The sequence below is a fragment of the Halteromyces radiatus genome (assembly GCF_025201355.1).
Source record: "Halteromyces radiatus strain CBS 162.75 chromosome Unknown BX664scaffold_10, whole genome shotgun sequence".
In the NCBI taxonomy this organism is placed as follows: Eukaryota; Fungi; Mucoromycota; class Mucoromycetes; order Mucorales; family Cunninghamellaceae; genus Halteromyces; species Halteromyces radiatus.
The window spans coordinates 331,394-357,306 of record NW_026251696.1 but is presented as its reverse complement, the minus strand read 5'-3'; the positions used below and the strand labels follow the sequence as shown (position 1 = coordinate 357,306).

General features: G+C 34.4%; 13 protein-coding genes across 13 annotated transcripts; 5 read left to right on the top strand and 8 right to left on the bottom strand.

Moving 5' to 3' along the window:
- Positions 1-887: 887 nt before the first annotated feature.
- Positions 888-2,672, top strand: BX664DRAFT_342640 (fumarylacetoacetase; the record flags this gene model as incomplete). Its single annotated transcript, XM_051547192.1, has 4 exons — positions 888-1,741; positions 1,806-2,115; positions 2,188-2,336; positions 2,392-2,672. Coding segments are annotated over exons 1-4 (1,052 nt in total), but the record flags the coding sequence as incomplete, so codon positions are not given.
- Positions 2,673-2,760: 88 nt separating this feature from the next.
- BX664DRAFT_38469 (P-loop containing nucleoside triphosphate hydrolase protein) lies at positions 2,761-5,619 on the top strand. Its single transcript, XM_051549197.1, has 9 exons — positions 2,761-3,029; positions 3,108-3,344; positions 3,413-3,659; positions 3,723-3,819; positions 3,887-4,202; positions 4,279-4,352; positions 4,432-4,475; positions 4,538-5,201; positions 5,288-5,619. The coding sequence occupies exons 1-9, from the start codon at positions 3,004-3,006 to the stop codon at positions 5,461-5,463; spliced, it is 1,881 nt and encodes a 626-aa protein (XP_051396282.1). The 5' UTR covers positions 2,761-3,003; the 3' UTR covers positions 5,464-5,619.
- On the bottom strand, positions 5,516-6,264 carry BX664DRAFT_342636 (uncharacterized protein). The gene has a single exon (XM_051547191.1). The coding sequence runs from the start codon at positions 6,231-6,233 to the stop codon at positions 5,775-5,777; it is 459 nt and encodes a 152-aa protein (XP_051396281.1). The 5' UTR covers positions 6,234-6,264; the 3' UTR covers positions 5,516-5,774.
- Positions 6,265-6,734: 470 nt separating this feature from the next.
- On the bottom strand, positions 6,735-8,345 carry BX664DRAFT_303559 (uncharacterized protein). Its single transcript, XM_051542486.1, has 3 exons — positions 7,700-8,345; positions 7,574-7,632; positions 6,735-7,506 (listed from the first exon to the last, which is right to left on the bottom strand). Exons 1-3 carry the CDS (start codon positions 8,331-8,333, stop codon positions 6,841-6,843), a joined length of 1,359 nt encoding a protein of 452 aa, XP_051396280.1. The 5' UTR covers positions 8,334-8,345; the 3' UTR covers positions 6,735-6,840.
- Positions 8,346-8,646: 301 nt separating this feature from the next.
- Positions 8,647-10,793, bottom strand: BX664DRAFT_342633 (Low temperature viability protein-domain-containing protein). The gene is made up of 5 exons (XM_051547190.1): positions 10,599-10,793; positions 10,467-10,537; positions 9,865-10,407; positions 9,655-9,802; positions 8,647-9,600 (listed from the first exon to the last, which is right to left on the bottom strand). Exons 1-5 carry the CDS (start codon positions 10,737-10,739, stop codon positions 8,953-8,955), a joined length of 1,551 nt encoding a protein of 516 aa, XP_051396279.1. The 5' UTR covers positions 10,740-10,793; the 3' UTR covers positions 8,647-8,952.
- A 681-nt stretch (positions 10,794-11,474) lies between these two features.
- BX664DRAFT_342627 (uncharacterized protein) lies at positions 11,475-13,050 on the top strand (the record flags this gene model as incomplete). Its single annotated transcript, XM_051547189.1, has 2 exons — positions 11,475-11,496; positions 11,573-13,050. The coding sequence occupies 2 exons, from the start codon at positions 11,475-11,477 to the stop codon at positions 12,997-12,999; spliced, it is 1,449 nt and encodes a 482-aa protein (XP_051396278.1). The 3' UTR covers positions 13,000-13,050.
- BX664DRAFT_342625 (centromere protein X) lies at positions 13,051-13,696 on the bottom strand. The gene is made up of 4 exons (XM_051547188.1): positions 13,575-13,696; positions 13,444-13,495; positions 13,325-13,378; positions 13,051-13,264 (listed from the first exon to the last, which is right to left on the bottom strand). Exons 1-4 carry the CDS (start codon positions 13,605-13,607, stop codon positions 13,152-13,154), a joined length of 252 nt encoding a protein of 83 aa, XP_051396277.1. The 5' UTR covers positions 13,608-13,696; the 3' UTR covers positions 13,051-13,151.
- Positions 13,634-14,967, bottom strand: BX664DRAFT_342622 (ras family-domain-containing protein). Its single transcript, XM_051547187.1, has 5 exons — positions 14,830-14,967; positions 14,657-14,740; positions 14,353-14,504; positions 14,066-14,294; positions 13,634-13,998 (listed from the first exon to the last, which is right to left on the bottom strand). The coding sequence occupies exons 1-5, from the start codon at positions 14,927-14,929 to the stop codon at positions 13,877-13,879; spliced, it is 687 nt and encodes a 228-aa protein (XP_051396276.1). The 5' UTR covers positions 14,930-14,967; the 3' UTR covers positions 13,634-13,876.
- A 157-nt stretch (positions 14,968-15,124) lies between these two features.
- Positions 15,125-17,421, top strand: BX664DRAFT_362325 (uncharacterized protein). Its single transcript, XM_051548304.1, has 2 exons — positions 15,125-15,424; positions 15,490-17,421. Exons 1-2 carry the CDS (start codon positions 15,196-15,198, stop codon positions 17,367-17,369), a joined length of 2,109 nt encoding a protein of 702 aa, XP_051396275.1. The 5' UTR covers positions 15,125-15,195; the 3' UTR covers positions 17,370-17,421.
- Positions 17,422-17,441: 20 nt separating this feature from the next.
- On the bottom strand, positions 17,442-19,279 carry BX664DRAFT_362324 (general substrate transporter). The gene is made up of 3 exons (XM_051548303.1): positions 18,957-19,279; positions 17,793-18,864; positions 17,442-17,717 (listed from the first exon to the last, which is right to left on the bottom strand). The coding sequence occupies exons 1-3, from the start codon at positions 19,163-19,165 to the stop codon at positions 17,502-17,504; spliced, it is 1,497 nt and encodes a 498-aa protein (XP_051396274.1). The 5' UTR covers positions 19,166-19,279; the 3' UTR covers positions 17,442-17,501.
- A 1,075-nt stretch (positions 19,280-20,354) lies between these two features.
- On the bottom strand, positions 20,355-22,335 carry BX664DRAFT_342618 (camp-dependent protein kinase 3). Its single transcript, XM_051547186.1, has 4 exons — positions 22,102-22,335; positions 21,258-22,006; positions 21,009-21,198; positions 20,355-20,903 (listed from the first exon to the last, which is right to left on the bottom strand). Exons 1-4 carry the CDS (start codon positions 22,250-22,252, stop codon positions 20,359-20,361), a joined length of 1,635 nt encoding a protein of 544 aa, XP_051396273.1. The 5' UTR covers positions 22,253-22,335; the 3' UTR covers positions 20,355-20,358.
- A 119-nt stretch (positions 22,336-22,454) lies between these two features.
- On the bottom strand, positions 22,455-24,309 carry BX664DRAFT_367170 (uncharacterized protein; the record flags this gene model as incomplete). Its single annotated transcript, XM_051548556.1, has 7 exons — positions 22,455-22,682; positions 22,748-23,087; positions 23,152-23,293; positions 23,352-23,834; positions 23,998-24,078; positions 24,162-24,210; positions 24,271-24,309. The coding sequence occupies 7 exons, from the start codon at positions 24,307-24,309 to the stop codon at positions 22,455-22,457; spliced, it is 1,362 nt and encodes a 453-aa protein (XP_051396272.1).
- A 182-nt stretch (positions 24,310-24,491) lies between these two features.
- On the top strand, positions 24,492-25,869 carry BX664DRAFT_342616 (mitochondrial distribution and morphology protein 10). Its single transcript, XM_051547185.1, has 4 exons — positions 24,492-24,976; positions 25,047-25,227; positions 25,291-25,616; positions 25,693-25,869. Exons 1-4 carry the CDS (start codon positions 24,506-24,508, stop codon positions 25,816-25,818), a joined length of 1,104 nt encoding a protein of 367 aa, XP_051396271.1. The 5' UTR covers positions 24,492-24,505; the 3' UTR covers positions 25,819-25,869.
- The last annotated feature ends 44 nt before the right edge of the window (positions 25,870-25,913 follow it).

The following is a 25,913-nucleotide window of genomic DNA, read 5'->3' as shown; positions in this document are numbered from 1 at the left end:
ACAATGAATCAACAACAACAATATCCAAAGACATTAATAAAACAACAAGAAGGAATAAAACAGTACCTTTATATAATTAACAGTGATAAATTCTAATGAAGAAGTATAATAATAAAAGTAAAAGTGAAAGAAAAAGAAGAAAAAGAAAAAGAAAATAAGGGAGGCATAAATATTTTTTTTCTTATCCAATCAGAATCTTGTCAGACTGTGCCAGTGTTACCATTTATAGTCAATTTATTTACACTTGATACAATATGCTTTACAATGATTATAGATGTGATTGAACGATGATTCAGTGATTCAATTCATTATTACAACTGATACTGTAGAGATCGTTCAAGACTACTACCATCATCATCAATATCTCTATCATGCGCATGACTCGTGTAAAAGACATACTGTAGTATTTGAATGGATCGTTGAGAAAATAAATGATTGAATGAGTAGAATTTTTTTTTTTTTTGTATTGGAGTGATTGAGTGGATGATGGAATGGATGACAAGGCACAAAATCATGATAGTAGTTTGGATAAATAGAAATCAAAAGGCAAAACTGATATCGGATATTGAAATGGCAAAACTGTAAGTTTATATTTCCTCCGTGAATGGAGTTAATCCGAAAATGTCACAAATCATCATATATACAAGTAACATCCTTTCCCCATGCAATAAAATATCAAAAACATCTAAAATATGAAACACTTGATATATAAAAAAAAATATGTCATTACTAGAAAATATTCAGGGTTATAATTATATAATACAATATAGACATTTCCAGAAAAAAAAAAAAGATTAGGGACGGAATTACCGATGAGTGTTTCCGGAAACGGTACTTTAAAAGCTCTGATGGTCGTTTCTTTTTTGATCTGCACCTCTTTTTCTTTTTTTTTTTTCTCACGATATTTATTAAAAAAAAAAAAGTGGCATTTTTTCTTCTTCTTCTTTCTCCTTTCCTCTTCTCCACATTTCTTTATATTCAATTAACCATGGTTCTTACTAGCTTCATCAACGTATCCAAGGATTCTCACTTTCCTATTCAAAACTTACCTTATGGTATCTTCTCCACAAACGAAAAGGTAAACCTTCCTTTTTTGAAACATAGAAAAAGGAATTGAAAACTTGTTTACATAATATATAGATTCAACCTCGCGTAGGTGTTGCTATTGGTGATCAAATTCTTGACTTGTCTGAACTTGCAAAAGCTGGTCTTTTTGAAAGTGTACAAGGATTAGATGCTACTAAAGTGTTTGCTCAGGTAATTAGGATGTTTAGAAATGGAGAGAAAAGAATATTTATTATTTTTTTTATTATTATTATGCTAGTCCACTTTAAATGAATTCATGGAATTAGGTCGTCCTGTATGGAAGAACACTCGTTTACAAATTCAAAAGTTATTGAGTGCTGATGAATCTCAACTTCGTGATAATCAAGAACTCCGTGCTAAGGCGTTTGTTCCTCAATCTGGTGCCAAACTTCACCTTCCAGCTCAAATTGGTGATTATACTGATTTTTACTGCTCTCGTGAACATGCTACTAATGTTGGTATTATGTTCCGTGGTAAGGACAATGCTTTACAACCCAATTGGCTTCATATTCCTGTTGGTTATCATGGTCGTGCTTCCTCTGTAGTTGTGTCCGGTACTGATATTGTACGTCCTTCTGGTCAACGTATTACACCTGCAGATAAATCCCAACCTATTTTCGCTCCCAGTGCAAAACTTGATATTGAACTTGAAGTGGTAAGATAGATTTAAGGAAAAAAAAAATAGAAGAATGTTTTATTGATGTCATATTTGGAAAAAGGGATGGTTTGTAGGTACTGGTAATAAACTTGGTAGTCGAATTGAAGTGGCCGATGCAAAAGATCATATCTTTGGTATGGTGATTATGAATGATTGGAGTGCTCGTGATATTCAAGCTTGGGAATACGTTCCTTTGGGTCCTTTCTTGGGAAAGAATTTTGGTACTACTATTTCTCCTTGGATTGTCACTATGGATGCTCTTGAACCTTTCTTGGTAGATGGTCCTTCTCAAACCTCTCCTGAACCTTTACCTTACTTGAAAGAATCCCAACCTTCTGCTTATGATGTTAAACTTGAAGTTCAATTGAAACGTAAGTGTGAATATAAGAAGAAAATGAATGATGGGCTAATACATTCTCTTTTTTTTTTTTTTTTTTTATTAGCATCTGAATCTTCCAAGTTCCAAACTGTGGCAAAATCAAATCTCAAACATATGTACTGGTCAGTGACTCAACAGTTAGCTCATCACACTGTCAATGGTTGTAATATGCGTGCTGGTGATATGTGTGGTACTGGTACTATCTCTGGACCTGTAAGTATTTAATTTATTTTGATGGAATAAGATGAATTAAACTTTTATTATATAGGCTGAATCTGAATATGGTTCTTTCTTGGAATTAACTTGGAATGGAACAAAGAAACTTACTCTTGAAGATGGTGTTGAACGTGTATTCTTACAAGATGGTGATGAAATCAACTTGACTGGTTATTGTGAATCTACTGAAGGTTACCGTATTGGTTTTGGTGATTGTCATGGCAAGATTTTACCCTGTCCTTATAAATAGATATCTTCTAAACAAAACTTTATTCATTTTAAAAAACTCTTTTTCTACATTATATAATAAATCAATCCATCTTATACTTTTCATTTCCTTTTTGGTTACAAAATTGAATGTCCGGCCCAAAACGAAAAAAAAAAAAAAATAATTTCCCCATGAAGTACCTCTTTTCTTCTTATTTTCTTTGGGTAAAATGGAAGCTTTTATTGATCATCAAGTTCAACTTGTCCAGGAGGAAAAGCGTATAGATGTAGAAGACACTCAAAAAATGTTATCATCGTATACTCCCATTCAACTTCAAAAACGTGGTGTGGCTCTACTTGGTCTTCGAGTTACTGGTAATATATAAAAAAAAAAAACATATCATATGGTTGACTATTTTGACTTGGCTTATTATCTATAATTTAATAATGAATAGCTATGCGTACTGGGTTAGGTGGCAAGAGGTATATATATGAAATAAATATTTGACATGTTATCTTTCTTACTCTTTTTTTTCTTTTTCTTTTGTTTTTCCATGCTAGTTTGATAGATCTTGAACTTGGGCAATCGCATAAACAAATACCGATATTTCCTACTCACAAGATTACAACTGGTGATATTGTTGGACTGGATGAATACAAAAAGGACAAACCTAATAAGAAAAAAGGATCCTCATGGTCAGGAGTGGTATTACGCGTCACGGATACAAGAATCACGTTGGCGCTTTCGCAAGATATGGATGAAGATTTGCCTCCAGAAGTACAAGACCGATGTCAAATGTAATTAATATATATATCATCAAGAAAAGATAGATTGATCATCTCTCTTTTTTTTTCTTTGAATTTAGTGTCAAACTTGCCAATAATGTAACATACGAAAGAATGATCAAGGGATTGGAACAGTTGAAGATCAATGCATCAGATGGATCATCTAGATTAGCTCAAGTACTACTAGGACAACAAAAACCTGCAACTGTGGATGATGATATACCTGATTTAGAATTCTATGATACCACTTTGAATGATTCTCAAAAGGATGCTGTACGATTTGCTTTGGCAGCTCAAGATATTTCTCTTATACATGGTCCTCCAGGGGTATGATAAGATTCTCTATTAGTATAATAAAGTACTTATTTTATTTATTTATTTATTTTTTAGACAGGAAAAACATATACCTTGGTTGAAATCATTCGTCAGCTATCAGTGAAACAAAATAAAAAAGTATTGGTGTGTGGTCCATCTAATATTTCTGTGGGTAAATAACTTTTTTTTTTTTTTTGAAAAATGAAGATTGAAGTTATTTATAATTTTGTCTTATTTAGATAACTTGGTTGAACGATTAGCCCGTCATCGAATGAATCTTGTTCGTGTTGGTCATCCAGCACGTATTTTGCCTACTGTATTAGAACATTCTTTAGATATTATCACTAGAACTTGTGATTCTGGACAAATCGTAGCGGATGTACGCAAGGAAATGGATGAAACATTGAACAAGATTGGGAAATCCAAAAATCGAACAGAACGACGATTACTTTATGGACAAATCAAGGAACTACGAAAGGATTATCGGGTACGGGAAAGGAAAGTGGTGGATGAAGTGATTTCTGGTGCTCAAGTTGTACTTTCTACTTTGAACGGGTAAGTAAAAAAAAAAAAATCAAGTTTGTATAAACTCATCTTTTTCAATCCTTTTTTTTTCATTTGTGCAACATAGGTGTGGAAGTCGGACGATGATGAAAAGGGAATTTGATATTGTCATTATTGATGAAGCAACTCAAGCGCTGGAAGGTAAAGAAAAAAAAAATAAAAATAGAATATATATTTTACGAATCTAATCAAATCCCTGTTTTTTTTTTTTTAAACTTAGCTGAATGTTGGATTGCTTTACAAAAAGGAAAGAAGGCTATATTGGTAAATTGTCAAAGAGAAAAGAGAATAATATCATATATTGAAGACTAATTCTCTCTTATTAGGCGGGAGATCATCTACAATTACCACCGACCATCAAAACCCCAACAAAAATAATGAAAACAAATCCTAAATCTAATAAGAAGAATGGACTCTCAACAAATACGGATTTATCAACTACTCTATTTGATCGACTATTGGCGATGTATGGAAATAGTATCAAGAAAATGCTAGTTGTACAATATCGAATGCATCAAAAGATCATGGAATTCAGCTCAAAAGAACTTTATGACAACTTATTGATAGCGAACGACAGTGTGGCCAGTCATTTACTTCAAGATCTTCCCGATGTGGCAGCGACTGAAAACACCGAGGTACCTGTGGTGATGTTGGATACAAGCGATACTGGACTTGGACACGAAATCACGGATGAAGGTGATATGGCTGATGATCAAAGTAAAGCAAATGAGTTGGAAGTCTCGTTAGCAGTACATCATATTGAAGCTTTATTGGAGGATGGATTAGGACAAGAACAAATTGGTGTCATTACCCCATATGCTGCTCAAGTATCGCGATTGATCCGTGATATTCGTGAAAGATGGCCTCATATTGAAGTAGGAACAGTGGATGGATTTCAAGGTCGGGAAAAGGAAGCCATTTTGTTATCTCTAGTTCGATCCAATGATGAAGGGGAAGTAGGCTTTTTGCAAGAAAAACGACGATTGAATGGTAAAAAAAAAAAAAAAAAAAAAAAAAAAAAAAAAAAAAGAAAAAAGGGGACATTATTGATTTTTTTTTTATTTTTATTGATACAGTGGCCATGACAAGAGCCAAACGTCATTTGTGCGTGATTTGTGATTCAGAAACATTGGCGGGAAACAAAGGTGGAAACAGTACTTCTTCACGAGTGGATGGTGGATTCTTGAAACGTTGGATGAATTGGTTATGTGATGAAGCAGATCTTAGATTTAGTGAATTTATAGTTCAATAGATAGTTTACAATGTGAATAAAAATTATTTTTGAATTGTTTGTGATTGTGGATAGTTGAAAGAAATAAAGATTCGATCAATTCATAAAAATGTCACTTTTTATTTGATGAAAATATCTAAATAAATAGTCTAGTCTATAATCTAAATGATGAATTTGTGTTGTTTGATTTCACTTGACGGTGCCTTGGTATTTTCCTCGGTCACTTGATGTGATTGTTGGGTGGTATCCATGGATGTTGTAGAAGTTTTTTCTGCTTCTTCTGATAAGGCAATCCCTAACATTCAAGAAAAAAGGTCAACCTATTATCATTTTTATCTTTGATGTTCCTTACATTTTTCCACATAGTCATCTTCAATATCTTGATGTAAGTTCTTGTTGAATTTCTCATCCAACATCAACATTTTAATTTCCTCACGAAGAGATTCAGGTACAGGAGAACCAGATTCCAACAGATGCAGTAATTCCTTGAACAGGGCGATCTTTTGTTGTGAGTGTTCCTTGTATTCCTTGTATTCCGATTTCAGCCAGATCAAGTGGAGACATTCAGATCCAAACACAACCCACATGAGATACTCTAGTACATAAGGTAAATGTTTCTGTTGCTTAAAGTGATACGCTGCTGTTTGTACATCAGTGGTTGTTTGGATCGTCGCCATGGATCGTACTTGTTGTCGAACTGGTCGTAATATTGTTGTTGTTGTTGGACATCGTATCACTGATGGTTGTATATATCTTTTACCGTAACTCCATATCCTACTAGAAATCATCATTTTATACGACGATAAAAAAAAAAAAAAAAAGAGAAAGAGAGAAAATGAAGAGACACAGAAAAAAAAAAAAAATGTAAGACACAAGGGTTAAAAAAAAAAGTTGGGAAATCTGTGTGGAGTTCAAAATCCTCTGTCATGAAATTTCATTTTTTCTATTCTCTTTTTCGATACATCCAGTTAGTGCATTGTATCTATCGACTCTACATTATAATAACAGGATTCTTTATCTAGTGCATCATCATCATTACTGTTAAATTAACCAACCCATCCTTTCTCTTCCTTTATTATCAATTATAGCCTTATATCGTATATTATATATATAAAAAGGTTTTTCAATAAAGTTATAGTCAATTTTTTTTAAACTTTTTTTTTTTTTTTTTTACATTTTATGCTTGTCTATACTCTCACTATCATTGTCACCCCATACTCGTCTTTCTGCATCTGAAATGATCCAAAATTTTCTAATCATCTCATCAAACCATCAACAGAACATCTTTTTTTATACTTCAATAGTGTCAGAATGTTTATTAAAATGATACAAAAACACTGTAAACTTATAAACTACACTACACAAAAAAAAAAAAAAAGATCATCAAGATACCATAGCTTAAAATCCAAGTATATCATTGTGTTGTTTCAAAGCTTGACGTTGACCAGGTGTTGAGTTGTCATCCAAAGAAGAAGAAGAGAAAGGAAGGAGACCCATACCGATTTTCTGTTTGGTATCCAAGGATTCGGGTGTGGCACGTTCATTTATATGCTGTTCAGTGTTGTTACCAGGGAAATCAGGAGGCGTGATACCAGCCAGGAAACAGGCACGTTGACGTTTAAGATACTCTGTGTTTCTTCGACACATTGGCGTGGAAGGAATATAGAGCACGGAGGAATCTTCCGTCTTCATTTCATTCTTAGGTTCCACAGCATGGACTTGATCACAATGCCAGAACACACCATCACCGTATTGCATCGTAGGAAGAGAAACCATGGTGTCGATAATAGGACGATGATGGGTTGCACTAATGTCTTGACACCGACCGGGCCAGGCACCCATGAAATCAGCTTGGTCTTTATGGTCTTCCAGGAGTGGTTTCATCATATAGTAAGCCGTCTGTTCCTTGATCAACGGGCAAACACGGAGCGTGCCACCACCGGGTGTAATGTCAGAGAGAGATACCCAGCCTTGGAATAAGCGAAACATGGAACACCCTCCAGGAGCATCATATAAATCCATCTCAGCTTCAATACGATGAGTGACATCAAAAGGATCAAAGTTCTAAGAAAAAAAAAAAAAAGTGAGAAAGAAAAGAAATGATCGCCTTCCATTTTTTTTTTTTTTTTACCTCCCAGTGTCCTTTGAATATTTCTTCATAACATTTTCGATATTCAGGATCTTCCCAACCTATTAAAAAAATATATCACATAAGGATCAGTCATCCTCTTTTTTTTTTTTTTTTTTTTTTTTTTACGTTCAAGAGAGCCACCATCGACATGTTCAGCCAAAGCAAAATTCTCATCACCAGGAACACGAATACGAAGACGATCACAATAAGTCAGATTCTTGGACAAATCGATGGGAGTATCAGGGTGACCATGCCAGAGTTGATTGATGGCCAAAGTAGCGATATCAAAATGAGGATGAGCACGAGCAGCTGCCTGAGCCTTTGTCCAATATAATTCCCACACTTGAGGTTGATCTTGAGGATAACCCACCATGACATCACGGTTGTTGTCAATATACTGCTTGATGTCTGCCTTGTATTGCATGGCCACAGTACGATCCAATAGACCACGGACCACCAAACATCCTCGTTTCTTGACCAAGGCTGCCACCGCATCAGGTAATCTGCCACCATTGTTCTTGATATCATTGATATGAATCTCGGGGATCACCGACGATCCTTTTGCTTGGATTTCTTTCTTTTCTTCTTCAAACTTGCTGATTAATCGATCATAACTTGCTTGCAACACGTCGGTTGTCTTACAAATGTCCTTTTTCAATGTCACAAATCGAGGATCCAACTTTGTGGTACTGGCACCCAAGTGGGCAAAGACGGATGATATATTGCCTTTGGCTTTAGCGTTTGTAGATGAGAGCATCATTAATATATATAAAAAAAAAGAAAGAAGCCCAAAATCACCCAATTTCGCATTTTTATAGATCTATATTTGTATCTCAGCGGTCAGGAATTCATCCACGGCAAAATAAGAATAATAAAACAAAAATAGTCATATACCGAAGAATCATCCACGGAATTGTCTTTTTTTATCCTTTCAATGCTATACGATAGAATAATGCATTTCCATTTTGATAGGCTCAGGACAAAAGTGTTGAATCTTTTTTTTTCCATTTGTAGAATTTATTAAAAAAAAAAAAAAAGGAGTAAAGTACAAAAAAAAAAAAAAAAAAATAGTATGTAGATGATGTTCTAAGGGTAAGAATGTCATGGAAAAAAAAGAGGGGAAACTATACACTATGAATGGGGAAATGTGAGAAAAAAAAAAGATATATGCATGATGAATAAATAAATAAATAAATAAATAATGAATAAACTACATAATATGCTGGACACCTTTTGCTTTTCGTTGTTGAGTAAGAGTTTGTCGTTGTTTATTTTCTTCATTCTTGAAGGCTGCCTTGGTTGATTTCTTTTCTTCACGACGATTCTATATAAAGATATAAATGTATATTTATTTTGTTTCGTATTATTTCTTATTAGTATTATTTTACCTTTTTCGCATCCTTGATAGCTTGTTTGCGTTGTTTCTTTTCTTCCTTGGTTTCCGCTTTGGAACGTCGTTCACCCAAATTGACTCTTTCTTCTTCTTCTTCATCTTCTTCTTCTTCCAGAAGATCTTCTTCATCCGACTGGGTATAATGATGTCTATTCTTGATTTTTTGTTTCCTGCGATCATCTTCTACCAATATGGGCATACCAGTCTTGGGATCAATAGAGATCTTCTTCTTAGGTCCACGATCAGAGATCAGTTGAGGATGGTTTTCCAAGTTTGAATAGGTTGATATTACACTCTGACAGTCCCATGTTTGACGTTTGCGTTGTTCAGGTCTAGCCCATAGTTCAGCTGGTTCCCGTGTTTTCGATGTTCCACGTTCTTTTCGTTCTTGATGTTGTTGTTCTCGTTTTTCTTCTTCCTCCAAGATATGTAGGGTATCAAATGCGCCACGAATAGCATCCAATTTCTGTGCCGAATCATCACCTTCCAATCGAGGTGCCAATTTATTTCCCACTACTTCATATTTCTCCAAAAAGTCATCCAAGATAGCATCAAAATCTTCACGTTCTTCCATCACATCACCATCGTAGTATTCATCGTCATCGTCATCGTCTTGCATATATTCTTCTTCAATCTATAAAGTAAATGAATGTTAGTCATTTCATTTTTTTTTATAAGATTCATTTACCCTATCGAATCGATCATCTAAAGTTCGTAGCTGAGTTGTACGATGCATAGCTGAAGAGGATATAGAGAAGCCAGTGCCTTTGGATTGTCTATCATCGATATCATCAAATTCATCATCAGATCCCGCTCGTGTTTGGTTTCGCTTGAATCTATTTTGTTGTTAATATATATAATTAGTATTCTTTATTTCAATCTTTCTTTTAGTACTTACTTGTTGAATGCCGCTTGCCAATCATAATTTTCAGGATCTACTGGACCATCCTCTTCATAATCTTCATATTCTTCATCAGAATAATCTTCATATTCTTCTTCATCAGGATCATAAGGTTCCAAAGTCTCGTCATTGAGGTCATCAAAAAAGTTATCCAAATCATCTTCCACATATTCCTCATCTTCCAAAGCTTCAAGTACTTCACGTAACCGGGGATCCATATCAGGTTGTAAGCCGCCTTCCAAACCAGTGGGTTGATTCATCACACCTTTCTCCAATTCAACATTTGATGGAAGAACACCAGAAGGCATTTCGAACAAATTGGGATTCTTCTTGTCGTTCACCTTTTCAAAGATATCAGCTTTTTCCTCCACATCCTCTCGTAGCAATAATCCATCACCACCTTTTTTGGATTTTTCTTTGCGAGTACCAGGAGCTTCCAAAAAGACAGCATCGACAGCTCCAATAGGCTTCATATGTTGCATATAATCGTATTCGGCATCATCAAAATATACACCATATAAAGCAGCTTGTCCGACTCGTCTATAGAGAGATATGATTATTAGAAAAAAAAATTATGTATTTCCTATTTTCAACTTTACTGATCGATTTCATCTTGAGTCATCTTTGTAGGTTTAGCATTGATCTTTTTCAATTCTTCGGGTGTTTTGTGCTATAATGAAATACAATATGTCAATGGTCTAATAATGTACAGTTGTTGTATTATATTATACTTTGAGTAAATTGGGAGGTACGACTTCTTGTAATACTCGTGCAGAGGCTTCAGAATCATTGATCAAAGGATCCTTTTGAGATCGATGGACAACATGGAAATGTTTGGCAGTTTTGCGATCGATAAAACTCTTTTTGGGCATAGCAGTAACGTATCAATCAAGTAAAAAAAATAAAATAAAATAAATGAAGCGGAGGGGGAAGGAATGGAAAGAAAAAGGAAATACCACTCTTTTTTTTTTCAAACAAAAAAAAAAATCCATTGAGGTGGCTTTTGTCGGAGCATCAAAATGCATGATCCATCCTTCCTCACTCATTCCTTGGCCGTTTATCCTTTATGTTGTAACCCGGGTTTTATCATCGTGGGTATAAAGTTGTATCATGAACAATTTATTTATTATCTAAAATATCTGTGTATACTCGAATCATGATAGAATTGAATTATTATTAATTACAGGATGGGATGATGTGAGCAAGTCATTTGTTTAACATTTTTTAATCATACAGTTACTCTGTATTAACATACATATAGTGATGAATCATGATGATGACCATCCAGCTTAGAATCATATGCATAGAAAAATCAGCATTCATTCTATATCGTTGAATTCGTAAGAATCATCATCGTCATCAAAAGGTACGATTAATTAAAAGGACCTATTGTTTATAATATACATTTCAATCATTTGAATCAAACATGAAATCACCTGTATAAAGTAAAGTTCACGGAGGGAAACCTCTGTTTCGTTTTTAGCGGGGTTATAAAAAAAGGCATAATGGAACGGTTCCTGGCATAAGTCTACAGTTTATATGAGAAAGATATAGTCTACACTAGTTCACGTGCATATGTATATCACTATAAAAGAAAAGGCTTAATAATGAGAACACGGTATCGAACAGGTGAGGAAAGAATGATAAAAAACCAAAGTCAACTAAAAAAGGTAAATATGTAACCATATGATGCAACAAACAAAAGAAAAAAAAAAAAAACGGATTTTGGCTTTTCTTTCGTTTTTTTTTTCTTTCCTTTTTTTTTCCAACTTCACTTTTTATTATATATATCTTTCTCTCCTTTTTTCATATTTATTTTTTGAAAAGCATTGGTATTTTACATGTATGATGCCAAGCAAAGTAACTCTCTCTTCACCTCCTGTACAACTAGCCAGTTTGAATGACGGTACTAATGAATTCCAGCCAACTTCCTTGGAAGATCCTTCTCAGCAACACCAACAACAACAACAACAACAACAAGAACAATACCTACCTACTGAGACAATGAGACCTCCTACACCACCCAAACCAAAGCAATCAATGCCTGCCTGGAAACAAGCGAGACAACAACGTAAAGAGAGCAGTAATAATACAAGTGACCAACATTATAGCAAAGTCACTGATCAACAACATATCACAAAATCATCTAGTAACAATAGGAACACTGGAAAATCAACCAATAACGCCTATGATTACGATCAATATCTATATCATCAACAAGCACTACAAGCTGAAAGTATCAAAAAGCGCCCAGGACACATGGATGAATTATTTATAATGGAGGAACAATTGAATCATACGTGTCGAGAACGCGATCAACTTGTGGAAGAAAACTCGACTCTCAAATATTATCTTCATCATTTACAATATCGATTACAACATGCAGAATATATGTGGCAACGTTATTATTCTCAGCTTAAGGATGATAAATCTCTTCCTTCCGCAGCACGTCAACAAAGACCACCATATCCCTATTCATATCACGATTATTTCACTCCTTCACTACCTATTTTTGGTCCTCCTACGATGATGGATTTTCCTCCACCCATGATGTCTTCATTGAACCTATCTGATATCTCCAACCATCACAGCAATCGAAGGGCAAGACGACATCGAAGCAAAAGTCTACCTCGAAATATCTCTCGACATGGTGACAACGAAAAAGATGATGATGCACCTTATATTCGACAACCTATGATGTTTCAACCTCCTATGTTTGTACCACCCTCTGTTCCTATGATGAACAAGTTACCTACTGGAAGACCACCTATACAACATTTACCAAGAGGAAGAATGAATATGGAAAACAATGATGATAGTGATTCGGAAGAGTTGGGTGATTTTCTAGGACAAAAGAAACGTTCTTATGGACTTAAGACAAATCCAATTTTTCCACCTCATGCTTTTTATCCACCTTTCCATCAACATCCTCCTTCTTTTGGTGAAAATGATGATTATTATTCTGGTCAACAAAATGAAGAATGGCTTATGGAACGACACAATACAAGCAGAGCTAGCAAACATGGTGTATTTGATGATCCTCACAGCGCCGACATTTACAACAGACCATTTAGGTCATCGCAACAACCCTTATTTTATGGACAAGAACCGTCTTATGAACGTCGACGTTAGTATAGTATTTTATTTGTTTTGAATATCAATAAAAGAATATATTAAAAAAGTTCTTCAACTATCAAAATCCAAATAGTAATCAATAGAGGTATATGAGGGCCTGTAAAAATAAAAAAAAAAAAAGGACTATATCTAGACTTGTGCAAAAGAGGTCAAAAATCCAACATTAATTGTGTCAATATCTTTTCCAAATGTTCCACTTGAATGTCATGTTCACTTGATCCTGTTGATCTTTCTGCTTCTTCCGATGCTCGGTGGATGGCCTCTATAAAAAAAAAATATACAGTCAGTATTTACTTTCTTTCTTTCTTCTTCTTCTATTTACCTATGGTGAAAAGTCTAAAGAACTCGGCTGATAATTGTAATGCCTGTGCGTTTGCTATGATAAGAGAAAAAATAGGACCGTCAGGTAACCTGTTTTTGTAACCTTTTTTTTTTCTTTACCTTTTGTACGCGTATCTTTCCAACCATGTTTGATCACAGCTTGAATCGTATTCTACCAACGAAAAAAAAAAAAAAAAAAAATTATATGATCAGTTCATTCCAAGAAAAAGAGAGAACATTGATTGACATACTGGTGAAAAGGTGGTTTCATTGCTATCTTCCATGATCAACAAAAGAGAAAGAGAAGAACGGAGTCGAAAATTTATTGGATGAGAGTTTTTTTTTCGCTTTTTTTTTTTTTTTTTTTTTTTTTACGACAAAGCAGGAAATCTAGCTATAGAACAAAGGGGAGGGGGGAAGGTGAATAGGGTTTAAAACTAGAATAGATAGAGAGAGAGATGATAGATAAAAAAAAAAGATTGGAAGGGGGTATGAAAAACAAAATATAAAAATAAAAAGAGAATAGTATAGAAAAGAGTATCCAAATATTATCTTAACAAGCACAAGATCCACTAGTTTGAGGTCCAGGTTGAGAAAGTTCCACACGGTTAGCACCAGATTGACGACCTGCTGCATTACGATTCGACATGATATATTCCAAAGGAATCTTTTCAGCTATAGATTAAAAAAAAAAGAAATCAGTATCTTATTCATTTTTTTTCTCTCTCTCTCTCCTTTTTACCAATAGCAGCAAATACAGCATCCACATTTTGAGCTGATTTCGCACTAGTTTCAAAGAAAAGTAAATCAGCTTCATCAGCATAAGCTTTAGCATCTTCAGTTTGCACTTGTCGTTCAGTTTCATCTTCTTCTACAAGATCCAATTTATTTCCAACAAGAGCAATGACAATATCTTGATTTGCTTGACGTTGTAATTCTTTCACCCATGATTTGGCCTTGTCTAAGGTAGCCTATATATAAAAAAAAAAGGTAAATAACCCATTGTTTTTTTTTTTTCATATCACTTACAGATTTAGTAATATCATACACAACTACCGCAGCTTGAGCACATCGATAATACATTGGAGCAAGTGAATGGAAACGTTCTTGACCAGCAGTATCCCAAATTTCGAATTTGATAGTACGATCGTTCAAATGGCATTTTTGAGTTAAAAATGCCGCTAGAATAAATAAGAAGCACGAGGTGCAGAAACAAGAATTTAGTAATCTTTCTTGTGTGGCAATCATCCCCCCCCAGTCATATCAATGATGATGACCCCGCATAGCACTTTTTTTAAATAAAATAAAACTTATCTTTTTTTTTTTTTAATACCTCCAATAGTAGGTTCCCTATTTTCAGAATATTCTCGATTCACAAATCGTAAAACAAGACTTGATTTACCAACAGCAGATTCACCTAATGTATTTTGAAAAGAAAACAAAGGAATATTAATTAATATAAAAGAAAAAAAAAAGAATAAACGATGTGATAATGCCAAGCCATACCTAATAGAACTAATTTCACGTTTGTTGCCTTGCCAGTATTAGGAATGATTGATGATGTAGTAGTATTGGTGGTAGTAGCAGCAGTAGTTGCTTCTGACATGATTGATTAAGATGTATAAGTAAATAATTAAAAAAAAAAAAAAGAGAAAAGAAAGAAAAAAAAAAAAGAAAATAAAAAGGAGAGCGTAAAAAAGCTTGACCATGTGGGTCTATGAATTTCCATCTCCGTCCATTTATTTTTTGTTTTTTTTTCTTTCTTTTTGTTTTTGGTTTTTTTCAGTTCTTTATCCATTTTATTTGACCCCTCTCTCTCTCTCTTTTTTTTTTTATCACTTGTTTTCTGAATTGTATGGATCAATCACCATCATGACTGATCATCCTACAATTTTCAAAGCAACCTATTCAGGTGTCGCAGTATATGAACTCATGTGTAAAAACATTGCTGTGATGCGTCGACGCGATGATGGTTATGTGAACGCGACTCAAATACTCAAAGTGGCCGAGTTTGGTAAGCCTCAACGTACTCGTATTCTTGAAAGGGAAGTACAAACTGGTACTCATGAAAAGATTCAAGGTGGTTATGGCAAATACCAAGGTAATGACGAAATGAAAAAAAAAAAATATCTTCCAAACATGAATGCTCATTTATATATATTATAGGTACCTGGATTCCTATTGAACGTGGAAAAGAATTAGCAAGACGTTACGATGTATTTGAACTTCTTTCACCGCTTCTCATGTTTCAAGAAGGTACACAAAGTCCTCCATTGGCACCTAAGCATGCAACTGCAACCACTTATAAACCAAGGATGCCTCGCGAACCCAAACTGACAAAGAAACAAAAACAACTTTTGGAAACAAACAAAGACAAGGAATCAACATGGCATGCAGGCATGTCAAATGCCAGTCGAGCTCGCGCTTATGCAGGATACAAACAACCTCCTCCATCTGGTCCATCCAATTATCATCAAAATCGAAATTCAACAATGTCACCGGTAGAAGAAGACGAAGAGATGTTGGAGGATGATGATGATGATGACAATGTCGATATGGATGAAATGGAAGATGAATTATATGAATCAGAAGAACCATATGATGTCCAACTTTTACGACACTTTATATCAGGCGATCCTCGAGTACCAAGTTTATTGATTCATCCACCTTCTGACCTGGACTTTAACATTATTATCGACGACGAAGGTCATACGAGTCTTCACTGGGCAGCAGCAATGGGACATTTGAAGATTGTGAAATTATTATTACACCACGGTGCGGATGTGTCTCGGGTCAACTACAAGGGACAAACTGCTTTGATACGATCGGTTCTCTTCACCAACAATTTTGAACGACGTTGTTTCCTTCACATGCTGGACTTATTGCGGAAAACCATATTCAATATTGACAAGAAAGATCAAACGGTATTCCACCATATCGCATCTACAGCTGGATGGAAGGGCAAGGTTCATGCTTCAAGATATTATATGGAATGTTTAATGGAAAAGATACGATCTCGTCGTGAAGATCTAGTGCAAATCCTTAACGTACAAGATGTTTATGGTGATACGGCCTTGACTATCGCATCTCGTATTGGTAACAAGAAATTGGTACGTCTTCTGGTCGAAGCTGGTGCGAATCCCCAATTAGCAAATGAAGAAGGCAAAACCTCTCAAGATTATATTATGGAATACTATGGACGACATGCTTCCAATGCTTATCAGCAACCAATCACTGATGAGAATATACGGAAAAGGGCAAGGAAAAGAGTGGATGATGTTTTAAAAACAAATATGGATGACACCGATGACTCCTACTTATCATCATCAAACGACAATACAAAGAAACAACGATTATCTCCATCTTCTTCTCCGGTGATACGAGATGTTGCCAAAGTAGTTGACGAATTCATCAGTAGTTTTGAACGAGATCAAGAACACAAGGATCAAGTATTACGGGAAGCTACGATTGAATTACAAATGGTACGGAAACGGCTAGATATGACAAACAAAACCATCCATCAATTGGCTTACGATGAAAATGCAATGACGACGGTGGAAAAGGAAGCAAGTCTATTACAAGATCAAGTGCACAAGGTGCTTGAATATACGCAAATGATCCAATTACAACGACTTGTGCAACAACGACTCTCATCATCAAGGTCATCATCCATAGAATCTTCTTCATTTTTATCCACATCAGTATCATCATCATCTATCAACAATCGTACTTCATCAGCAAGAACTTCGACATTACATTCCATTTTACCAACCTCCAAAACAACCGACCAATCCGAAAATAGTAATAATAATAATAATGATGATAATCCACAGGCTTTGGAACAACAATGGTCTACTCTTATACAGCAAAGGACACAATTGGTCAAGGATATTGTTCAATTGCAAGCACAGATGCCCAACAAGAAGTATCAAGATTACAAGCGATTGATATCCATGTGTTGTAATGTCAATTATGAAAATGTGGATTTGATGTTATCTCCTCTTTTGGCCTCCTTTGAACAACAAAGTACCCAAACCCCCATGTAGTATATTTTTTATTTAATGTAGATGTATATAATAAAGAGATTTTATTTTTCATGTAAAATAATATTGATGTTGTATAAAAAAAAAAAAATATTTATTGAAATGATTGTTAAAGAAAATCTATATAATGATATACTATTGTTTGTTTTTATCGAAATAAGTAGAGAGGTCCAAATCGGCCCAGCCCAATTCATGACCCAATTGATCGATGGATTTTTGTTTTGTTTCAGGTACAAAGGCAAAGACAAAGATGGCAACGACAAAAGTGATACCGGCAAAGATCAAGAAGACATAAGGACCACAAGCAGTTTGAAGTGTAGGAAAGATGAGACCAATGATAAAATTACATAACTAAAAAAAAAAAAAAAAAAAATAGAAAGTGAGTTCAATGATGTCTTTTTTTTTTTTTTTTTTTTTTTTTTTTACCCAATTAATCACCAAAGCAATAGAACTGGCAGTACCAACGGCATAAGTAGGATATACTTCAGCAGTGATGACAAAAGGAATCACACCAAGACCAATAGCATAAGCGGCAACAAACATCATGACACAAATGACTTGTAAAGGAGAGATTTCATACTTGAGACCAATGGTCATCAAGACACTGAATAAACACATACCCACAGCAGAGATAAACAATAAGATCTTGCGTCCCAATCGATCAATCAAGCCAAGAGCCAAGATGGTCAAGGCCACGTTCAAAGCCGCCACACCTACAGTTACATACCGAGCATTGTCACCAAATGAGTTTTGGAAGATGGAGGTTGAATAATACATAATGGCATTGATCCCAGTGAGTTGACCGGCAGCATGAACCACCATCATTTTCAATGTTAAACGAAGAAGGACGGGAATAGACAAGAGTTGTAAAATGGATAGATTGGTATCGGTGGTATTGTTGTTGTTGTTGTGGGGTACATCAGTAACGGAATCCTTTTCCAAAACATTCTTTTCATCATAATCTTGAATCAAGGTAGCCAACATATCATTGTATTCTTCATCAATATTGCCATTACGTAACCGGAGCATTTCTGATCGAGCTTCATCCACACGATTGTTGGTGACCAACCAGCGAGGTGATCGAGGTAAGAAAGGTAAACAAACCATTTGAATGATAGCAGGTGCCACTGTCATCACACACACCACACGCCAACCGATTGAGGAGGATAAACCCAGACCAATACATTCAATGATCAAGATCCCAAACGTCACAAACAGTTGTAATACGGAACCAAGAGCACCACGATATTTAGGAGGTGACACTTCAGCAATATACAAGGATACTACTACCGTCATAAATCCCGCCCCCATGCCAACAAAGATTCGCCCAATCGCAAATTGTGCACTCGTCGTCGATGTTGAAAGTAGCACTGCCCCAATAAAGAAGGTTACATTCATCAGCATCATTGAATCTCGTCGTCCGAATTTGCGTGCCAATGGGGCTGATAAAATAGCTCCAAGAAGACCTCCCACTGCAAACATACCGGTGGCCACACCCCTATATGATTAAAAATTAAATAAATAAAATAAAATAAAAAATAAATAAAAAAAGATTATTTTTTTTCTAAAAAAAAAAAAAAAGATGATTACCAAATCCAGGGATCCATGGGAATACATTGAGGTAAACTTGAATTTGGATAATAAGTAATGACACCAGAAGGAACACCAGGACATTGCTTGACATAGTCACCAGGAATATTCAAAGCACTTGTGTTAAATCCATTATTCAAAGCTCCCAACGATGCAATTACTACACAGAAAAGTACAAAAGGTCGTAAAGGTGCGGTTCTAGAATCCATGTTGATTAATGTCGTCTATATATATATATAACAATGGGTCATATATCAAGGTCTATATGATGATATATGAAATTAAAAAAAGAAAAAAGAAGAAAGAAAAAAGAAAAAAAAAAGATGGAGAAAGAAAGAAAGAAAGAAATGAAGTAAAAAAAAAAAAAAAAAAGATCTAAATAAGAAAGGTCTGCGGAGTATAAAGTGTTTTTTTTTTTTTTACTGGGCAAATGGATGACAGGTACAGAACCTAAAAAAAAAAAGCATACATTGATTGATTTTGTATTAGGTAGAAACATACACTCTTTTTTTTTTTTTTTTTTTTGTTCTATTGGTAGAAAAGAAATGATTCATTAACATAACACTTGTTTTAATCATTGAACAAATGAGAGAATGAAAATAAAAAAAAACACACTAAAAAAAAAAACTTTCATCTGAGCTCAGTTTTCTTTACTATTCTCCAATCTGATTGAAATTTTTTTTTTTTTTTTGGTTTGACATGGTTCTCCTCGTTTTTTTTTTTTTAAATAACGTCATTACATCAAAGGAAGAAATGAAATGAATATATATGTGGGGGGGGGATTATAAACAACAACAACAACAAAAATACTAACATCATCTCCCGCCAGCTCCCGCATTTAGTGTAACTTTAAGGGTTCTTTTGATATACGTCATATTTGAAGGCATCTACTTTTTTTTTCCATATTTTCTTCAGATGATCCAAAAATGAATAAATAAACGATTGGTTCATAAATTGACAAACAAAAAGGATAAACGTGGATATATATATATATATATATATATATATATATATATGTGCTACAATAAGAAAAAAAAAAGCCATGGATACATATATGTGCTACAATAAGATGATGTATAAATCAAAGCACGTTTTAGGTGCATTATCTGGGAAAATGAGGAAATATCGGCATTCAACCACAGATCAGATCTTTCCATATCAAGGAAGACTCGGGAAACTTTTATTTTTATTCTCTAACCGACTATCAAGATTGGTAAGATAAAAAAAAAAAAACATTATAAAAATAAAAAAAAAAAAGATATGATGTATAAGAGAGATAAAAAAGAAGTTCTATTCATGGTATGGACAAATAAATAATAATAACAATAAACTATATACAAATATGAATAACTATCATACAAAAAAAAAAAAAAATAAAAAATTTCTATCTTTTTTTTTTTTTTTAGAATTCAGCAAATGGGTCCCCAACCGAGGTACGTTGATTTTCCAAAGTAGGTAGATTGGTGGTATCATAATTGTCATTGTCATTGTCGGCATCATCATCATCGGTATAATCGGCAACAATTGATCCATAAGGTGTGGTTGGTTCACTATATGTTTGGAAACAAGATGTATCACCAGCATGTTTGACATTAGGAATATAAGGAGGTTTGACTTGACATTGTAAAACACGATCAAAGTTGATATGTTTGAACCATGGATGTTGTTTGATATCATCGGCACCATTCTTAAGATTCCCATATCGTTCTGTGGGTTTGACCACCAATAAATGTTCCAATAAATCAATGAGATCATTCCCCATTTTATCGCGTGCATAGGTGACGTTGCCATCCAAAATCATTTGATACTTGTCCACCGGATTCACAGCTTGAAAAGGTGCTTCCCCTATCACCATCTCATATATCAGTACTCCAAATGACCACCAATCAACTGCCTTGGTATAACCTTGAGATCGAATGATTTCTGGTGCCAAATAATCAGGAGTACCTAATGAAGGGAGTTTTTATTTTCTGTTTTCTGTTTTCTGTTTTTTTTTTTTTTTTTTTTTTTTTTTTTTTTTTTTTTTTTTTTTTTTTTTTTTTTTTTTTTTACCACACACTGTCCAAGTCAAATCCGTCACTTTTTTACTAAATCCAAAATCAGCCAATTTGACATGTCCTCGAGCATCCAATAAGATATTTTCCGGTTTAATATCACGATAAGCAATATCTAAACTATGTAAATAATCAATGGCTAATAATACTTCAGTGGCATAAAATCTTGCTGCAGATGCAGAAAATTTCTATACCAAAAAAAAATTAATTTCTTTTTTTTTTTTTTTTTTTTTTTTTTTTAGGTTACCTTGTTTCTTCTTAAAAGTCTAAATAATTCTCCACCAGGTAAATAATCCATCACAAAAAATACATAATTATCATCTTGAAATGTATCCCAAAGTTTAACCACAAACACATGATCCACCGATCGAAGAATAACACGTTCATTATTGGCATGCTGTACTTGTCGTTTATCCACCAATTCTTGTTTACGTAAAGCCTTGATTGCATAAAATCGACCAGTTTTTCGACCTTGAGCCAAATGTACTCTACCAAATGAGCCAGTTCCTACCGTCTTCTCAAGACTAAAATCATTCAATGTAAGTTTATGACGTCCCAAAGGTTTGTTCATTGAATTAGATCGACGAGATTGACCTCGACGACGTCCTATCGAATCATCATCATCATCATCATCATCATCATGGGTACATAAAGTCGATGTCATTTTCATATGTTGAAGCTTTTTACGAATATCCCGATCAACAGAGATAGAACGTCTTTGGCGTCGTGGACTGCTGGATGATGGTTGCGGTGATGAAGGTGGTGATGACGATCTTGGTGGAGAAATATGTTCTAATGTGGATGGTGCTGAAGTTGGAGAAGAATAAGTAGCGATACTTGAGTTTGTAGCTTGTGATGAGAAGGATGATAATGGACTGATAGGTAACGGTGGCGATGATTGTGTGAAAAAATTGGCTGGTAACCCACTTTTCTTGGTACTGCTGGAGACTGATAAAGATGGTGAACTGATCCGAGTGATAGTATTAGCACTGGAATCTATGTTTTTTTTTAAAAAAAAAAAAAAGGTGAGATTAAACTACAACAACTTTAACCCATTCAATGCATTGATAAGGTAATATTTTATTCCTTACCTAGTATTATTTGATCATTGGGTTTGTTATCAACCATGTCTTGTTCTCTATTATCTTGAAAGGAATGAGTAGGAGAATGCTCGGGAGTAAGTGATGTATGATCTAGAGTCGATTCAGGTTGTTGAGAGAATGTCTGTATTGGAGAATCCATAGTGGTATATAAAATATAAAGTTCAATCTATTATATTTAAAAAGGATACAAAGATAAAGAAAGATAAAAAGAAGAAAAAAAAAAAGATATAAAAGATAAAGAAAATGACATTTGTTTCAAGCCACGCAGGAAAAAAAAAAAAAAAAACCAAAGGACCGGAGAATGAATTTATTAAACATATGTATACAACTAAATGCTATAGTTATGAATCCATTTCTACATCTTGAGGTTGTTGCTTGATAAGATCGGCACTTTCACCCACTGTCATTTTTTCTACTTGATTATCATCGGTTATAGCAAATCCACGTTCGCTTTTGGTCGGATGATTCACCACCAGTGATTTGTTGTGAGGCTTGCCAAATTCTACAGTAGATTGAGCAGTATGTTTATAAAAGCAACCAGGTCTAGTACATGCACCATCAAATTTGCACTACAAAAAAAAAAGAAACAACAATGAATGATCAATATGATATTGTTGATCTGTTTTCTACTTACAATGATTTCATTTGGATTCTCGTCTTTTGGATGTAAAAAGTGACAATCAGGTCGAGTACAATGTTCACCATTTTTGCAAGGTACTGGAACACGTTTGGGAGCCGATGGATAGGATGGATAGGTTGGATAAGGTGAAAAAGTTGGATAAGGTTCATAGAAAGATGGTACAGCTGGAGGATGGAAATAAGGACATTGATCATTGTTGCAATGAGGAAAGTAACGGCAAGGAATCGCTTTTTCTGTCAATGTACTATCAGTGATGGGGCGTTGCTTTTTCTGAGGAGTTTGTGGATGAATAAACATACATTCGTTCGCTTTCTTGGGACAATTAGGAAAATCACTATTAAAAAATAAAGATAATATGAGATAAAAAAGAAAAAAAAATAGTTGATAATTTTACTTACGGACACAGGGTATCAGGATGGAAGAAAGGACAATATTCACCTTTATCACAAGAAGGCCAGAATTTACATCGTTTTACTTCGGATTCATCATTGACAGTTTCTGGTTTGCTGATACCTAATCTATCAAACACAGAAGGAGATCCTATATATATAAAGAAAAGGATGAGACTTTTTGTTCCTGTTATTTTTTATAAACTTACCATTGGGTGATTCGTTTGATGGTTTTCCTAGTCTTGAGAATATAGAATCTTTTTTCATTTCTCGGTGAACGATTCGTTCTTTTTGTCGTATAGGAGATCGAGATCGAGATCTAGATCTAGGACGTCCACGTTCATGACGATAATAATGATCACCATGCTGTTCACGATTCAAAGCCGGTCGTTGAATTGTTGATGTTCTATACATGGAGGAGTCTTGTTGTTGATGCTGCTGGTGAGATGATTGGCGTTCTCCTAATCCGGTAAGTGCTTTAGTGAACATTCGGTTCTTTCTTGCTTTCCGTCTTTCTGATGCCGCTGCTTCTTCTTCGGTTGTTGTTATTGGTTCTAATGCTGTTGTTGAGTTCATATTATTATCTTCAGTATGTCCATTCGTTTCTGATTCATTATGATGGATCTCGGTGGAAACTACTGGTTTGTTCAATTCTTCCAATCGAGCAAACATCCATTGCGTGAGGTTTTGATCTATTCACGTAAGAAGACAAGTTAGATCAAAGTTTCTACGCAACCAATATTATACTTTACCATAGTCATCACCGATTACTATGGGAATAACAATAATAATAAAGAAAGTTAAGAATCAAAATGTCAACATATTCTAACAACAAAGTGCATTTGATCAACTTACAAGCACTCAATTCTGCAGAAACTTCTTCAGACGATTTGCCCATTTGAATGATATCCACAATAAAATCGGCGAGAGAAGTGTCTATTAATAGTAATAAGAAAGAAAAAAAAAACTTTAGCATAAAAAAGTTGAAAATAGGTACAGATCGGATCTCATGATCTTACCTTCTTGATCAATATATTCATAATAGACACATTTGTCATGAATTTCACCCTATAAAGATAATATATATTGATTAAACCCTATTTAGGTTTCTTGTAACCACTTCTTTACCTTCAACACATTCAATGCGTTCCAACGTTGTGAGTCCATATTTTTCCAAAGAAAAAAAAAAGTTAAAAGTAGAAAAAATAGAGAAAGAGAGAGGCAAAATTTTTGGAATGAAATGAAAAAACATAGGCGGGATATGAAATCCCCTATGAAAAGAAAACCATCCAAAAAGAAAAAAAAAAAACCAGGACCTAATTCTTTTTTTTTCTTTTTTTTCAACACTTTTTTTTTTTTTATTATGTATGACTTTATGGAATATTGTCTTCGACGTTATTATCGATCGTCTGGATGGAATGAAGAAAATCAATATTCCAATTTATGTTCATGGTCACGTACACTACTTGATTTTTATACCCCTCGTGGACTTTCACTTCACCTTGCCAAGTTACCTACTCCTCAATTCAAACCTTCTTATACAATGAATGCATTACCTTCTTTGAATGGTAGTATTGGTTATTTATTTACATCTGAACCTTTGGATGTTGGCACTAGTGGTACAGTTGACTTTCAAGATATGGTAGATCAATTTTGTCTTCAACGAACAAATATCTCCTCATTAGACTCAATACGAGATAAAAGTTATTTGGTATATGGACGTATGTTTTTCCCTGGAGCGGCGTTGGAGTCCATGTACGTTCGACGATTATCTCCACGATTACAATACTTGATTACTGCTGTCAATCATCCACGTGATACTGGCTTACCACAAGTAAGTCAACATAGAATAGTCATAAAAGATTGTTAACAATGATCTTTTTTTTTTAATTTTATGTCATTAGATGGCTTTTCAGTTACAATACGATGTAGGCAAATGGTGTTCAGAATGCTCTTATACGACGGATGATGGATTATTGGGACTACGTGCTTTATACAATTTTGGGAAACCATCAGAAGAAGGACATGGACAATGGTCTTTAGGAACTGAAGTTTATTATGGCACTTTGGACAAGAGTGGTGGATGTAAATATAATCAAAAAAAAAAAAAGGAAAAAAGAAAGAAACTAATGATTTGTATTATGATAGTATCTACTGGTTTACGATATCGCACTCATCCATCTTCAACTTCACCTATCAATGTCACCTACACTTTGAATCCTATTGTTGGTCATATGACTACTGCCTATGTCGCCCAAGTGGCAGAAAACTTGGTGATGTGCTCTCGGTTTGAATTCAGTATTTATTCTTATGAAAGTGATTTGGCATTAGGGTTCGAATATCGTACCAAAAATAATAACCACGACAAAGAAGATAAGGAGAAAAACTTGATTGTGGATGAAACGACTACAACAGTTGCAACAAGTACAAAGAAATTGGAAGGATTGATCAAAGTTAGATTAGGATTCTCATCTGTAAGTCAAAAAAAAAAGTCTTGGTATAGAATAATATCTCATCTTTTTTTTTTTTTTTAATTCATTCTTTTGTAAGGGACTTGCTTTGATGTGGGAAGGACGGTACAAGAATACTTTATTTAGCCTTGGATTAACGGCAGATCTCTCCAATCAATCAAATCCTATTCGAACTATGGGTATGGAAGTTCAGTTTTTCTCATAGATATGATAGGATTTTGTAACATAGATTTGATATTTGCTTTGTACATTAGATAGATTTTTATTTGATAATAGAATAGAATAAAATTCTTTTCTTTT

Excerpts from the sequence above, each read along its gene's own strand:
- BX664DRAFT_38469 (XM_051549197.1), top strand. The coding sequence starts at position 3,004 with ATGCGTACTGGGTTAGGTGGCAAGAG. Across the intron at positions 3,345-3,412 it reads GTACAAGACCGATGTCAAAT|TGTCAAACTTGCCAATAATG; the intron begins GTAATTAATATA and ends CTTTGAATTTAG. Across the intron at positions 3,660-3,722 it reads TTATACATGGTCCTCCAGGG|ACAGGAAAAACATATACCTT; the intron begins GTATGATAAGAT and ends TTTATTTTTTAG.
- BX664DRAFT_342636 (XM_051547191.1), bottom strand. The coding sequence starts at position 6,233 with ATGATGATTTCTAGTAGGATATGGAGTTACGGTAAAAGATATATACAA.
- BX664DRAFT_303559 (XM_051542486.1), bottom strand. The coding sequence starts at position 8,333 with ATGATGCTCTCATCTACAAACGCTAAAGCCAAAGGCAATATATCATCC. Across the intron at positions 7,633-7,699 it reads CGATGGTGGCTCTCTTGAAC|GTTGGGAAGATCCTGAATAT; the intron begins GTAAAAAAAAAA and ends TTTTTTTAATAG. Across the intron at positions 7,507-7,573 it reads TATTCAAAGGACACTGGGAG|AACTTTGATCCTTTTGATGT; the intron begins GTAAAAAAAAAA and ends TTTTTTTCTTAG.
- BX664DRAFT_342633 (XM_051547190.1), bottom strand. The coding sequence starts at position 10,739 with ATGCCCAAAAAGAGTTTTATCGATCGCAAAACTGCCAAACATTTCCAT. Across the intron at positions 10,538-10,598 it reads TACCTCCCAATTTACTCAAA|CACAAAACACCCGAAGAATT; the intron begins GTATAATATAAT and ends ATTTCATTATAG. Across the intron at positions 9,601-9,654 it reads TAGATGATCGATTCGATAGG|ATTGAAGAAGAATATATGCA; the intron begins GTAAATGAATCT and ends TTTACTTTATAG.
- BX664DRAFT_342625 (XM_051547188.1), bottom strand. The coding sequence starts at position 13,607 with ATGGAAGATAGCAATGAAACCACCTTTTCACCA. Across the intron at positions 13,496-13,574 it reads ATGAAACCACCTTTTCACCA|AATACGATTCAAGCTGTGAT; the intron begins GTATGTCAATCA and ends TTTCGTTGGTAG. Across the intron at positions 13,265-13,324 it reads CTTTAGACTTTTCACCATAG|AGGCCATCCACCGAGCATCG; the intron begins GTAAATAGAAGA and ends TTTTTTTTATAG.
- BX664DRAFT_342622 (XM_051547187.1), bottom strand. The coding sequence starts at position 14,929 with ATGTCAGAAGCAACTACTGCTGCTACTACCACCAATACTACTACATCA. Across the intron at positions 14,741-14,829 it reads CGTGAAATTAGTTCTATTAG|GTGAATCTGCTGTTGGTAAA; the intron begins GTATGGCTTGGC and ends AAAATACATTAG. Across the intron at positions 13,999-14,065 it reads TGCTGTATTTGCTGCTATTG|CTGAAAAGATTCCTTTGGAA; the intron begins GTAAAAAGGAGA and ends TTTAATCTATAG.
- BX664DRAFT_362325 (XM_051548304.1), top strand. The coding sequence starts at position 15,196 with ATGACTGATCATCCTACAATTTTCAAAGCAACCTATTCAGGTGTCGCA. Across the intron at positions 15,425-15,489 it reads TGGTTATGGCAAATACCAAG|GTACCTGGATTCCTATTGAA; the intron begins GTAATGACGAAA and ends TATATATTATAG.
- BX664DRAFT_362324 (XM_051548303.1), bottom strand. The coding sequence starts at position 19,165 with ATGGATTCTAGAACCGCACCTTTACGACCTTTTGTACTTTTCTGTGTA. Across the intron at positions 18,865-18,956 it reads CCCATGGATCCCTGGATTTG|GGGTGTGGCCACCGGTATGT; the intron begins GTAATCATCTTT and ends TTAATCATATAG. Across the intron at positions 17,718-17,792 it reads TTGCTTTGGTGATTAATTGG|TTATGTAATTTTATCATTGG; the intron begins GTAAAAAAAAAA and ends TTTTTTTTTTAG.
- BX664DRAFT_342618 (XM_051547186.1), bottom strand. The coding sequence starts at position 22,252 with ATGGATTCTCCAATACAGACATTCTCTCAACAACCTGAATCGACTCTA. Across the intron at positions 21,199-21,257 it reads GACTTTTAAGAAGAAACAAG|AAATTTTCTGCATCTGCAGC; the intron begins GTAACCTAAAAA and ends TTTTTGGTATAG. Across the intron at positions 20,904-21,008 it reads TTTGACTTGGACAGTGTGTG|GTACTCCTGATTATTTGGCA; the intron begins GTAAAAAAAAAA and ends TCCCTTCATTAG.
- BX664DRAFT_342616 (XM_051547185.1), top strand. The coding sequence starts at position 24,506 with ATGTATGACTTTATGGAATATTGTCTTCGACGTTATTATCGATCGTCT. Across the intron at positions 24,977-25,046 it reads GTGATACTGGCTTACCACAA|ATGGCTTTTCAGTTACAATA; the intron begins GTAAGTCAACAT and ends TTATGTCATTAG. Across the intron at positions 25,228-25,290 it reads TTTGGACAAGAGTGGTGGAT|TATCTACTGGTTTACGATAT; the intron begins GTAAATATAATC and ends GTATTATGATAG.